The sequence below is a fragment of the Heloderma suspectum genome, chromosome 3 (genome assembly GCF_057233095.1).
Source record: "Heloderma suspectum isolate Gila_16-S chromosome 3, 16-S_ref, whole genome shotgun sequence".
NCBI lineage: Eukaryota > Metazoa > Chordata > Lepidosauria > Squamata > Helodermatidae > Heloderma > Heloderma suspectum.
In genome coordinates this window covers 28,921,512-28,935,077 of record NC_139460.1, presented here as the reverse complement: position 1 = coordinate 28,935,077, position 13,566 = coordinate 28,921,512, and the positions used below count along the sequence as shown (strand labels likewise).

At 43.7% G+C, this 13,566-nt stretch overlaps 2 protein-coding genes across 5 annotated transcripts in view; one reads left to right on the top strand and one right to left on the bottom strand.

The window, feature by feature from the left end:
* Positions 1-2,376, bottom strand: part of AASDHPPT (aminoadipate-semialdehyde dehydrogenase-phosphopantetheinyl transferase) — a 28,973-nt gene extending 26,597 nt beyond the window's left edge. Inside the window, exons 1-2 of one of the 4 annotated variants that reach the window (XM_084842704.1) lie at positions 2,201-2,376; positions 577-966 (exon numbers count right to left, since the gene is read on the bottom strand). In XM_084842704.1, coding sequence (XP_084698830.1) covers positions 577-759 — 183 coding nt within the window. In that variant the 5' untranslated portion in view covers positions 760-966; positions 2,201-2,376. Of the gene's footprint in view, positions 1-576; positions 2,035-2,200 lie in introns of those variants that run through there. The other 3 variants (XM_084842702.1, XM_084842703.1, XM_084842705.1) reach the window with 3 other exon arrangements.
* A 295-nt stretch (positions 2,377-2,671) lies between these two features.
* On the top strand, positions 2,672-11,650 carry KBTBD3 (kelch repeat and BTB domain containing 3). The gene is made up of 3 exons (XM_084842701.1): positions 2,672-2,741; positions 7,366-7,613; positions 8,677-11,650. The coding sequence occupies exons 2-3, from the start codon at positions 7,390-7,392 to the stop codon at positions 10,268-10,270; spliced, it is 1,818 nt and encodes a 605-aa protein (XP_084698827.1). The 5' UTR covers positions 2,672-2,741; positions 7,366-7,389; the 3' UTR covers positions 10,271-11,650.
* The last annotated feature ends 1,916 nt before the right edge of the window (positions 11,651-13,566 follow it).

Below are 13,566 nucleotides of genomic sequence, written 5' to 3'. Positions count from 1 at the left end.
TTTCATGCCGTTACATAATGACCAAGTGGAACGATGGTTGTAGGGGCATTTCTGGGAGGAGGGGGGCCAAACAGCAGTTGGTCCTAGTTGAGAGCTGGTTGAGGAAGGCACCGGCCTCTCATGTTTCCCTCTGATGCAGCCAGGAGGAACAGTCACTGACATTTGGTATAGCAGTTTGGCTATCCACACAAGAGACTGGGCACAGACTCCACCTGGTTCAGAGGTATAAGGTGTACCAAATTCTACTGGTTCGGTGGGCAGTGAGAAGCGTGCAAAGGAAAACTTGACTGGCGCTAAGAGCAGCCACTCTTCCCAGCACTGGTGGAGTCCCCCCACCCCCTGCATCCTCACTATTATCTCCAACCTGAGATAGGAGATAACAGTGAGGATTCCTCCAGCAGGAGGCCCCACCTCCCTGGAAAAAGCCAAGCAGGCAGGATTAGGGCCAGGGGCTCTCCACCCGTTCTAGTATTCGCAAAAGCCTCTGTCTGGAAACACCTTTAAGCTCAAAGAACTGGAAGGTAAACATTTCTATCTCAGCAAAGTACACCTTTCAGCAAGTTCATAAATATATACCATGGCAGCCTTGGCATCACGGCGGAAGACAAACTGTTCAATGCGCTCTTTCTCTTCAGGTTGTACGAGGCACATGGCCAGCAACCAATCCTTGCGACAAGGGACCCAGGCGTTATAGGAAAACGCCCAACGTATGCTCTCCATAGCAAGACGTTCCAAGGAAATCACAGGGTGCGAGAACATACATACGTATAGAAATGATGATGTGAGGGATACACAGGCACACAAAACAGAGTTTTGGAGGCTGACAAAACTCTGGGACTGCTGAGCTTCGGGTTCAAATCCCAGTTACAATGACACTGGATGGATTATTGTCCTTTAGTTTAACCTCCTCCCTCATAGGGCTGTTGTAAAATGGGTTAAAGCCACCACATACACCGGTTTGAGGTCCTTGAAGGAAAGAGCAAGGATACATACATACAAACATAGATAGCCCCGTTTTTGTCACAGAGGATCAAACTCCTCTGTCCAGCCTCTTAAAAACTACTGAGAACATTTGCATAAAAGGTTCAAACGGCATGTACGTCCCCAACTCTTCCTCCCAAGGGCCAGGCTTCCGTGCCACCCCAGGTACTGCAGTGGCTCTTGTCTCAAAAGCTGCTCTTTGGAAGGCACCCGACAATATGCCTAATTTGCATACGCACATACATATTTACGCAAATATACCCGCGCCTATATATTCTCTAGTCGGGATTCGAACCAGGTGCTTTCCCTGATATGCAGCTTGGCAGGACTCGATGTCCCCTAGGGGTAACAGCGGTCCTTCTAAGCCTTAGATGAATAATAATAATAATAATATAAAGGTAAAAGGTAAAGGTGTCCCCAACCAGTCGTGTCCGACTCTAGGGTGCGGTGCTCAGCCCCGTTTCTAAGCCGAAGAACCAGCGCTGTCCGAAGACGCTTCCGTGGTCATGTGGCCGGCATGACTGAACACCGAGGTGCACGGAACGCTGTCACCTTTCCCGCCGAGGCGGTACCTATTTATCTACTTGCAATTTCTTGCTTTCGAACTGCTAGGTTGGCAGGAGCTGGGACTGAAGACGGGAGCTCACCCCGTCAGGCGGCACTCGGGTCCCGAACTGCTGTCCTGCCGACCTTCCAGTCTGCAGTTCAGCGTCTTAACCACTATAGAAATACAATAAGTCATAAATTAGAACCTAAGGGAAGATGCCGACGGTTGGGCTTGTCCATCCGCGGCAGGGCACTCAGCCTACGCGCCTACGCCGCCCCTCGCGGGCTGCAACGAGCCTGCTCACGCTTCCCGGGGAGGAAGCCCCGCTGACGTCAGCGAGGCTTGCTTCCGAGTGAACATGCGATCGAGCCCCCGCTGCAACCCTGCAGCATCGCCGCAAGAGGGAAGGAGAAGCGCGCGCCTCTGCCTGCCTCCTTCGCCGCCCCCTCGCCGCGCGGGAGCCCTTTCCTCCGCGCGCTGCAGTTGCCCGGGGTCCCTTCGGAGAGGATTCGGTAGGGGGAAAGGGGGCGGAGAGGCGAAACGCCGCGGCCAATCGAGAGCCGGAGGCGGCTCCCTTTGCGAAGCCGAACGCGCCAATCAGCGCCACGCACCACCCTGCGGGGCGTTCATAGAGAGAGAGAAAAATTGAAAACGGTGCGAGCGTACACGCACCGCTCGCTTCTGAATTCCACTTGACCGCCGCCGCATCCGGAGCAATGGGACAACGCTCTCTCCGGGGGAGGCCGGTGGCTCCGATGTCAGTGGGGCAGTGCATCCGCTCTGGGCTCTAGTCAGAACTCTGCGGGTGCTGAGCCCTATCCCCTTCTGGCTGTCTCTGACTCGAACCCAGAGCGGGTTGTCTGCCCCACTGACATGGGAGCCACCAGCCTCCACTGGATCTCCCCACAGCTCTATGGCGCCCTGTCTTCTCGCTTTGCATTGCTTTGCCGGCCCATCCCCCACCCCCTTCCGTGGATAACCTGAAGTGTCTTTACAGCTGCATTGAGCTTGAGACTCTTCGGAGCGCCCTCCTCGCGCTTGACAGCGTCGTCTGGGCGGCGGTTACGAGGGGGAGGGTTTTAATAGGGTATTGACACGCGCTTACACCATTCACAGCGCAGGATTTCTTGGACTGACAGAAAGGACAGCCAATAGGAGAGCCACGGCGGATTTTGTGTGGCGGATGGTCTCGGAGCTACTGTGATGGGTGCGGGTGAGTAGCTGGCGGCTCGGCACAGGGGAGAGTCGCGTGGGCAAGGAAGCCTCCTCGGTTTATAGGAAACCAATTCCTACTGAGGGGTGCTCAACTCGAAGGGTGCCTGCGGGCCTCGAAGCTGGCTCGCTTCCGAGCGGGGTTGCCTGAGGGAGGGAACGGGCTCTTGGGGTTGAACATCGGTGCTGATGCCGAGCATGCGCAGGATTTTGCGGACATGCGCACTACCACCTCTGAAGCTGCCACGCAAAGTGTGCCCTTACTTGTCATCGGACATTCCTCCCTGGAGCGGAATGGTTTAAAAAAGGGGGAGCAAGGGCGTGTCAGAGAGTACATTCTCCTTGGTGCTGTCCAGATGTCTTGGACCTCAGCCCCCTTCAGCCTCAGCCAGCATGGCCAGTGGTCAGGAATCCTGGGAGTTGTAGTCCAAAAATGTGGAGGGCACCAGGTTGGGGAAGGTTGGTCTAGAACAGGGGTGGACAGAAGGTAGATCTCTGAGTGATTTGCAGTGGATCGGCAAAGACTATTGTCTACCAACTGTTTAACAATAACAGCAACAAAACGACACCTCCCCCCCCCCCGTACCCTAAATTATCCTGCTGAAATTAAGGAGGCTTTGAGTAAATCGCAGAAAAGCTGATTCCTTTTTTAAAAAAAAATCCGCTACTCCTCCATTCACTTCTCCTTCTGTTGTCGTGGAGACACAGTGCTGGTGTGTATAGTGCCACAGTAATGAGGACTGACTGTAGCAAATCCAGGACAGCTAGAACTATTTGTGGAAGGCTGAGCACCGAAGAATTGATGCTTTCAAACTGTGGTGCTGGAGAAGACTCTTACGAGTCCCCTGGACTGCAAGGAGGTCCAATCAGTCAATCCTAAAGGAAATCATTTCAATTGATTTCCTTTAGGATTGACTGCTCATTGGAAGGACAGATACTGAAGCTGAAGCTCAGATATTGTGGCCCCCTAATGCGAAGAGAAAACTCCCTGGAAAAGACCCTGTTGCTGGGAAAGATGGAAGGCAAAAGGTGAAGGGGACGGCAGAGGATGAGATGGCTAGATAGCATCACCGATGCAATGAATATGAACTTGAGCACACTCCGGGAGAGAGCACAGGACAGGAAGGCCTGGCGTGCTGTGGTCCATGGGGTCACAAAGAGTCGGACACGACTTAACGACTGAACAACAACAAAAGAACTATTAGATATTCTTTTATCTTATTTTAAGTGTTACCATTTACTCTTGAATGTAAATTTCAGGAGCAAATCCTCAAAACATTTTTTTTTATCAGAATACTATAAACACATGAGCTTGTGTAATTAAGCAGGAAGCTCCCCTGCCTCTGGAATGCCTCTAGGAACCAGCTGGATTTCAGTACCTCATGCTGGTACCAAGAAGCACAAAAAACTTTCAAGTCAGCGCCTCATAAAATAATCCTAACATGTATTGTTAATAAATGTCAGGTTTTATGAATTCATATTTCAGAATATCAACAGTAATTTTGTGACTGTAAACAAGTGGCTGAATTAATTATGCATGTAGTTGTGTTATTTATGAAGGGAAATTTCAGTGTTTAGTTTGGTCTTAGTAAATACAAGAGAGTTCTTTATTGCATTAGCCATGAGCCATCAACACAGAAGGTGTAGTCCACATATGCATGGCAGAGGGTATCAATTGCCTTGCCAGGGCCTGGCACAACAGCAGTAGCCTTCACACCTTGTCTCTGCCCACTGAGAGCAGAGACTGATAAGAGGGTTTCAGTGCAAGCTGGTTTTGCTTTCAATAAATTTGTGGCTGGTATATGATCCACCATAATGATGACAAGTATTTGACCTAAGTACAAAAGGGGAAAAAATGCAACATGTACCCAGATCACTCGAAGGGCCACCTTTCATATTTTTACTGACTCAGGAGAGCCACATCTCTATGCTAACTGTCATAAACAAATTTTGTCACGTTTTTTGACTCGGTGGCTACTTTCGCATGCAATGAGAAATCCAGAGAATCCTGGCTTATTGTTTATGAGCTGTATCCTGGTGTATGCAATCCATTCACCTCTGCTTGGCATTTCGTGCCAGCAGGAACAGCTAAACTAACCCATCAACTGACATGTGGGAAGGAAGGAGTGAGGGAGAACAAGAGCAGGCCAGAGACTGCTGGAACCCTACTTGTTTTTTTTCCTTTTCCCTCCCTATTCCCTTTTCCCTGTGTATTGTGTCATTTTAGATTGTAAGCCTGCAGGCAGGTCTTATTTTACTGATGGATTGTAAGCTGCTCTATGAGCCTTTCTTTTGGCTGAGGAATGGGATAAAAATACTTTAAATAAATAAATAAATAATAACCAGGAATTTATTTATTACATTTCTATACCACTCAATAGCCAAAGCTCTCTGGGCGGTTTACAAAGATTAAAAACATTACAGATTCAGTGTACAGAGATTAGTAGCCATGTGCATAAAATCACACACAGACAATATACACAATAGAACATATACCTAAAACAACTTCAAACAAGCAATCTCAAGCAAACAACCATAACCATAAGTCAATCCAGGATCGATTAAAACTTATCATATGCTGCAAAGTGCCTGGGAGAAGAGAAAGGTCTTAACCTGGCACTGAAAAGATACCAATGTTGGTGCCAGGCGGGCCTCGTTGGGGAGATCAGTGTGTCATCTGAACTAGGGCTTCTGGCTTGTCGTTCCCTCAACAAGCCAGAATCGCAAACCTAGGTTTGTTCTTGTTTTACAATTCCTGGCTTGTTGGGGAGTGACAACCCAAGAGCCCCAGTATGAATGACACACAGCTAAGCTTTGAATTCCTGGTTAATTTAGCCACTCCCACTGTTGGGAAGAGCCAAGCAGGAGTGAATGGGATATGTGTACTAGCATGCAGCTTGTGAATGGAAAAACCAGGACACTCTGGAATTCTGACTTTTTGGTTTAGGGAAAATGCATCCAGTGTTTCCTTTATAATTCATTCCTTTTTAATCCCCCCCCCCCCCGCTTCTCTCTGGGCCTCATGGCACATCACTTTGCATATCCATAGGTCTCATTGCTTGTCCATTCCTCAACATCTCCCTTATTCATCCTTTGGTCTCTCTCTCACACTTTTGTTGCTTTTTCTGCCCATCGATTCCTCTATTCCTGTGGCCTACAAGGCTTTCAGTTTCCCAGAAATTCACATGGTGAGGGAGGTTCACACATAGGTGGGTCATGCAGTGTGACTGGATGGCTGCAACAGGTTAGAAAAACTGGCACCCATTCCACATTTGCCTTTGAATCCAGGCAGAGGAGAGCCAATTTATTATTGTTGTTTTTGTTGTTATTATTTTCATTTCTGTACCATCCAATAGCTGAAGCTCTCTGGGCAGTTCACAACAATTCACAATAAAATATAACATAAAATTTCAGTATACAAAATCTAAAACATTTTAAACAGCTAAAAACAATTTCAATTAAAAAAAACCCTAGACCTGTTAAGACAGTGACATAGATGCCCCATCATATGCCATTAAATGCCTGGGAGTAGAGGACAGGCCTAACCTGGCGCTGAAGAGATGACAGTGTTGGCACCAGGCAGGCCTCAGTGGGGAGATCATTCCATATTTGGGGGGCCTTTGTTGCCACCTTCCGAGCCTCCCTTGGAGGTGGCACTCATAGGAAGTCCTCAGATGTTGATCATGGTGGCCGGATAGGTTCAGGTTGGGAGAGGCATTCCATTAGGTATTGCAACCCCTAGCCATGTAAGACTTTATAGGTTAAAACCAGCACCTTGAATCAGGCTTGGCAACATACAGGCAGCCAATCAAGCAGGCCGGATATAGATATAATGATGCAGGCATTCTTAGTTTTGAGGGACTTGGGTGGGCCTCGAAACCTCCCACAAAGATGTAGGCATGGGGCACAAACAATGGGTACTTGGAATTACTCTGCAGGGCTGAAAATAGGTTGGAAGGAAGCTGCAATCAGCCCCCAGGCTGAATGTTGTACAGGTCTGATTTAGTGGAAGAATTAGTTGTTACCTTTCTACAAATAACTGAGCTGCAATCTTATACATACTTCCCTGGACATAAGTCCCATTGAACTCAATGCAATTTACTTCTAAGTAGATAAGCACAAGCATTGGACTGCACAGTTAATTTAGTTAATTGTTCTTCTGCCAACAGGCCCCCAACAATATGTGTAGGTTCTAGCTAAAATCACGCAAGAAAATAAATAAAAGAATGCAATAATAGTTGCTAAAATAGTGAAATATAGTGTAACAGAAAGGACATATAAGAACATTCAAGCCTTACGAACCCATGATAATTACATACTCCAAACCAGTACAGAAGCACCTTCTGTGTGGATTCCTTTAGTTCTGTATTGGAACGCATGTTGGCAGGATACAAATGAGATTCTGACCTGTATGGAAGCATTTGGAAGGGAATATGCATTGCCCATCTATGTTTGCATTTATTGAAAACATGCATGCCCCACGTTTTCCCTTTGCTTGGACCGCTTGTGCACATGACCTGTACATACCATGATCATGAAACAGGTCTTTTCACTCTCATTAAATTGTGTTGAAAACATTTGTGTTATAGTAGTATCAATAACTTTTAAAATATTATCTCCTCCAGCAATAAGAATAGAGTGAAGAAGCCATGGACAAGCGATATGATTCCATTAGCACCGCAGCTTGCAATGGAATTTCAGCACGTGAGAAGAAAATCAGCTCCTTAGTGGCTGAAGGCCATGGCCAACAAATCTTAAATGTACTCCAAAGCTTCAGAGATCAAAACATCTTTTTTGACTTTAAAATACTTGTGAAAGATGAAGCGATCCCATGTCACCGTTGTGTACTAGCTGCATGTAGCGACTTTTTCAGGTAAATCTACTTATAATGTTGCTTTCGTGCTCGTGGATTTTTAAAAAACTTTATTTGAAAATCATAGCTGAATCAATTCATGCGACTCAAAATATAGAATTCTTGTTTTATTTTGACCTTTAAAAGTATGAGAAATGTGCATAGTTATGTAGATATCCAGACTTCAGTAAATCCAGTCAGCTGTGAAACAACAGCCATTTTAAAATTATCTGTTAATAAGTTAATATTAGTGGGCTGCACTCCAAATAAATAAATGGGTCAAATTTAGGTTGCAAACAAGCTACATTTGACTCTTTTGGCATTTCATAGGGCTAAATCTGCCATTTGTTTTATTTATTTCTTTATTTATTTTTAATCTGCTGCCGGAGAATTCTGTGGCACAGTGGAAGGAGGGGACGACAGGGCTGGGTGTTACCTACCCCTGTTCTAAGGAATCTTACTTACTTATTTATTTCTATACCGCGCAATAGCTGAAGCTCTCTGAATCTTAACCTAAGAATGCATCCTTCGAACATCTTGGTGAATAGCCACTTATATTGCTCTGCTTTATAAAGTCCAGAGAACTATAGAACTCATTCAATGAGCCAAGAGAATTTAGATTTGCTTTTTAAAACAGCAGTGCTGTTTATAACTGCTTTTGACACAGAGAGTTCCAAAAGTTGTTTTCTGATGTGACATGGGGATGGAGTCAGTTGTTAATTTCCAAGGAGCTCTTTAGTTTCTGTTCTGTGGATTGATCTAATTTGGTTTTGAGGATTATATATACAATTTCTCATCGAACTCCAAGCTGAGTTAGGCCTAAGATTATTATACTAATTAAAAGTGGTGAAAATGTTATGATGATGAAATACTGCCACTTCTTTAATGTAGTATTTGTACTATATTAGTTTAGTATTCACTCACTGAAAAAGTTATCCACAGTGTTGTCCAAAGTATCTGTATTGAAAATGTTGTCCTTCACTTTACTCAAATTCTGGGATTTGGTTTTATTCTCTTCATATTGAGATGGCACAAATATTGGTGATGATTTATTGTATGTTCATCTTCTGTATTTTAATTGCAGAGCCATGTTTGAAGTTAACATGAAAGAGAGAGATGATGGGAGTGTTACTATTAGTAATTTGTCACCCAAGGCAGTGAAGGCTTTTCTAGATTATGCCTACACGGGAAGAACTGAGATAACAAATGATAACGTAGAAATGTTCTTTCAGCTATCATCGTTTCTTCAAGTTTCACTTCTTTCAAAAGCTTGCAGTGACTTTCTGATTAAGAATATTGATCTTGTCAATTGTTTGCAACTATTATCCATTTCTGAAAGTTATGGGTCCACTCAGTTGTTTAATCATACACTTGAGTATGCACAGCACCATTTTTCCTTGCTGCTCCAGTCAAACGATTTCCTGGAAATGAATTTTGAGATACTGCAAAAATGTCTAGAAACTGATGAGTTGAATGTCCCAGATGAGGAGTCTGTGTTGAAAGCTGTCTTTTGGTGGACAAAGCATAACTTAGAAACAAGAAGGAAGCATCTTTCTCACTTGATGAAAAAAGTAAGGCTGCATCAGTTACCTGAGAAGACACTCCGGGATGTTTTGCACTCTGAAGAACAGTTACTTGAGAGCACTGGCTGCTTAGTAATAATCAGTGAGGCAATTAAAAGTGTGGAAAAATCCAGTGGGCTGTTTCCAGATGCTCGCCCTTCAACAACAGAGAAATACATATTGGTTCACAAAACTGAAGAAAACGGAACCCATCGACATACATTTTGTTATAATATTAAAACTGATCAATGGAAAGAACTGACACATACACATATAATTGATCTGCCAGGATCAAGTTTATCTAGTTACGGTGAAAAATTATTTATAACTGGGGGATGTGAAGGGAACTGTTTCCGGACTATTAGACTTCATATTGCCGAAACATTTCACGATGCCACTGATCAAACTTGGTGTTACTGTCCAGCAAATGATAGCTTCTCATCAGTGTCAGCCATGAAGAAGCCAAGGACAATGCATACATCTGTTGTGACCCTAAATCAACTGTTCGTAATAGGAGGGAAGACAAGGGCATCTCAGGGTATCAAAAGTCTTTTGGATGTGGAGGCATATAGTCCTCTGTCTAGAGAATGGAAATCTGTGAGTCCATTACCAAGAGGCATCTACTATCCAGAAGCAAGTGCATGTCAGAATATAATTTATGCACTTGGTTCTGAAGTAGAAATTACTGATGCCTTTAATCCATCTCTGGATTGTTTCTTTAAATATAATGCTGCAACTGATCAGTGGTCTGAGCTGGTAGCAGAATTTGGGCAGTTCTTTCACGCAACCTTAATCAAAGCTGTTCCAGTGAACTGCACATTGTACATCTGTGACCTTTCAACCTATAAGGTTTATAGTTTTTGCCCAGAGACATGTGTCTGGAAAGGGGAAGGCTCTTTTGAATGTGCTGGCTTTAATGCAGGAGCAGTTGGAATAGAAGATAAAATTTATATCCTTGGTGGGGATTACGCTCCGGATGAAATCACTGATGAGGTGCAAGTCTACCATAGCAGTAGGTCTGAATGGGAAGAGGTTTCCCCCATGCCAAAAGCCCTAACTGAGTTCTATTGTCAGGTGATTCAGTTTAATAAATATAGGGACCCATGGTTGCAATAGCAATGTGATAGCATCAGTTATAAGCAACTGCACATGTTTTAAAGATGCATCTGATTTAATTTGAAGGAAACTCAACATTAGGGGCACAATCCACCAAACACGGTTTCCACCCACTTTTCATTTCAATCATAGAATAGTAGGGTTGGAAGTGGCCTACAAGACCATCTAGTCCAACCCCCTGCTCAATGAAGGAGCAATGCTTGGTAGATTGCACCCATAATGATAATACACTAAAATAACTCTTTTTGAACTTTGGTAGTATGAATTCAGCTTTTTTTCTGGGGGATTGACCATCAAAAGAATTGTAAGCCCAAGAAGGTTTTAGATTAGTTTTTCTCTTAATGGTAGCCCTCCGTATCTCATGGCAAATTTACTTTTGATATTGAAGTGAGTTTTCAGAAGCAGTTTATGTGGCTTTGGGGGTCAGCTGTTCAAAGAAAAAAAATGTAAACAATTGCACTGGACCAGTGCAAAAACTCAGTGGGAGTCTAAGCAACTCTTTGGATCCCAGCCCAAATTTTCAAATGTAAGTGTTCTCAGTTTCTACATTCATCTATCTACAAGCTTTATTATGTAATTTGAGTAATGGAAGGAGCAATCCTATGTCCCCTAGACAGCATCTGGGGGACATAGAATGGTTCAGTTTCCTGGCCCCAAGCTCGAAGACAGGGCTCCAAGCTTGGAGCCAGGAAATAGTGCTCCACTCCCCCTAGTAGCTGGTGTGAACTGTGCCACCTACCTTTCCACTCTCAGTAAACGGTGTGTGGAGACGGGGGCATGCCTGGGGGTGGGGCAGAGACTGGGGTGGCTGGCTTGCACCTTTTCCTATTGATACCCCAGCCTCCGCTCCCCCTCCCTGAAGCTTCCACTAGATGGGTGAAATCACCTGTCTAGCTTAAATGCAGTACTATCTGCATTTAGATACACATAAGACACACATTATGTGTATCTGCGTTGGATACACATAAGCCTCCAAGTTTGGAGGCTTACATATACCCAGGGCGCAACCCATAGCCCTTAACTGTGATTAACACAGTCTTAGGACAAAATAATAGTAACCAGATTAGTGTTTTGGTATGCATGATTACTTTTGATATTCATGGTTTTGCCAATAGAAAACTGAGCCAAAAATTTGAAGTTTTTTCTTAATATGTAATGGACTAAAGTAGGCTGAATTATGCTACATTCCAATAATCAACAACTTAACTATTATGCTTAGGACACTGATTTCTGGATTTAAGCTTAATTCAGCATTTATTTTCTCCGTTAGCTATTAACAAAAACGTCAATTATTATGGTAGGACTACTGCATCTTTGATTATTCACAGGCTGTTTTTCTTGACCTAGACTAATGTGGCTCAAGTAAAAAACATGCTGGCTAAGTAATTTGCTCTTTCAGTTCAGTATTCAGTACTTCTACCGGTGTAATGTCTGTTGATGTGAATAATAGATCTTAACTTGGGTTGTCTGGTAGCCATGAACTAGGGGTACACAACCTTTTTGGCCTTGAGGGCTTCATTGGGCTAAGCCAAGGGGCCACCCATGGAAGCACGTGCACGCACCCCCCCCCCCCAGGGTTTCTGTTGCTAGCACTAGCAAGAGTCTGGTGGACTGCCAGAAATGCCTTGGCTGTACTTTTTGCACCATCATCATAGACAGTAGCCAGGAATAAGAAAGGGCCTTTATCCTAATGCAAGTGATAGTAAGCATACAGCAAAGTTTTTATTTACTTTGTCTAGCAAGTAAAATTACAGGATGCTATAGATGAATATTTCCCAGTGCTTATTGCATCAGGTTGTATTTCAAGTCACTCTGACATAAAAGCATGGAGGAATTCTATTAATACGTTATTAATAACACCAATGCATAATTTTATACAGTCAGTTATGCAGTCTTCCTGTTGCCTCTGAGGTAGTATAGAGGCAGTCTTGAAGATTAGTTATATATAATGTGCCATCCATGTTCACAGCACTTTGAAAAGTAGAAGAGAACTAATCCCTGCCCCAAGCAGCTTATACTCTAAAGTTTGCCATGGGGTAGACAACAGAGGAAGGAGAGGGCTATAATTCTAATTGTGCAAACATCTACTCTCTAAGGTTAGAATTCTAAACACTTAATTGGAAATTAATCCTATTGAAATCAAGGGGCTTGCTTCTGAGTAAACATTGTAAGAATGGACTGCAAGAATACCATGTTAATTAGGAAGTAATAAGTCAAGCCTCATTTTAAAAAAACCCACAAGTCATGATGTTGATAAATTGTAATTAGTTTTAAATGAATTAGGACATTTCATAATATGCACTTTCTCACAATTTAGTTTTGATATAAATTCTTACTCTGATGCTTGAGAAACTTTTATATCTGAAGTGGACTAAGAAACTTCATGAAGGATGGAAAAGTAATGCAAACAGTAACAGTTGCATTTGGAACCTGGTAGAACTCACAAATATGAATATTTTCCATGACAGCTAGATAGCATTCCATGAAACAGCCTTTCCTAACCTGGCACCCTCCAGATGTTTTGGACTACAGCTCCCATCAGCCCCAGCCAGCATAGCTGATGGTCTGGGGTAATGGGAGTAGTAGTCCAAAACACCTGGTGAGCATGCTTTTGGGGAAGGCTGCATTAAACAGACTAGGGCCCTGGATCTGGAACCAGATGTTCCTGTTGTTCATATAATACGCATCTCTCAAATTTAAGCAATGTTAACAAATAATCAAGCAAAATCCCTGTCAGCTTCTATTAACATCATTTATAGGCTGCTTCTTCACACAGTTACTCTAAATGCTATACAGAATTTGAAGCCATGAATAAAAGCAATGGGTTGCATCCAGACTTAGTCATGCTTAGAGTGGACCCATTAAAATAAATGAGATTTAGTCATGACTAGCTTAAGTCCCATAGATTTCTATCATCTCAATCATTTTATTATTTTAACAATGTTATTAAAAGCTTATCAACACTGGACCTACATTCTAGAGTAATATTAGGCAACCTGGTGCCGAGATATTTTGGACTGCAATTCCCATAATCCCTGACAATTGCCTATGCTGGCTGGGATTTATGGGAGTTGTAGTCCAAAACATCTGGTGGGCACCAGGTTGCCTACCCCAATTTTAGGGCACAATCCTAAGCACTGTTAGACAGAAAAAAGTCATACAACTCCCAGCATTCCCCAACCAGCCATGCTGGCTGGGGAATGCTGGGAGTTGTTGGACTCTGTTCTGTCTAAGCATGCATAGGATTGCACCCTTAATTTCTTTTAATAAATAAACTAAGCTTTATTTCCACAGCC

Coding starts and splice junctions, on each gene's coding strand:
- KBTBD3 (XM_084842701.1), top strand. CDS start 7,390: ATGGACAAGCGATATGATTCCATTAGCACCGCAGCTTGCAATGGAATT. Junction 7,614..8,676: donor GCATGTAGCGACTTTTTCAG/GTAAATCTACTT, acceptor TTTTAATTGCAG/AGCCATGTTTGAAGTTAACA.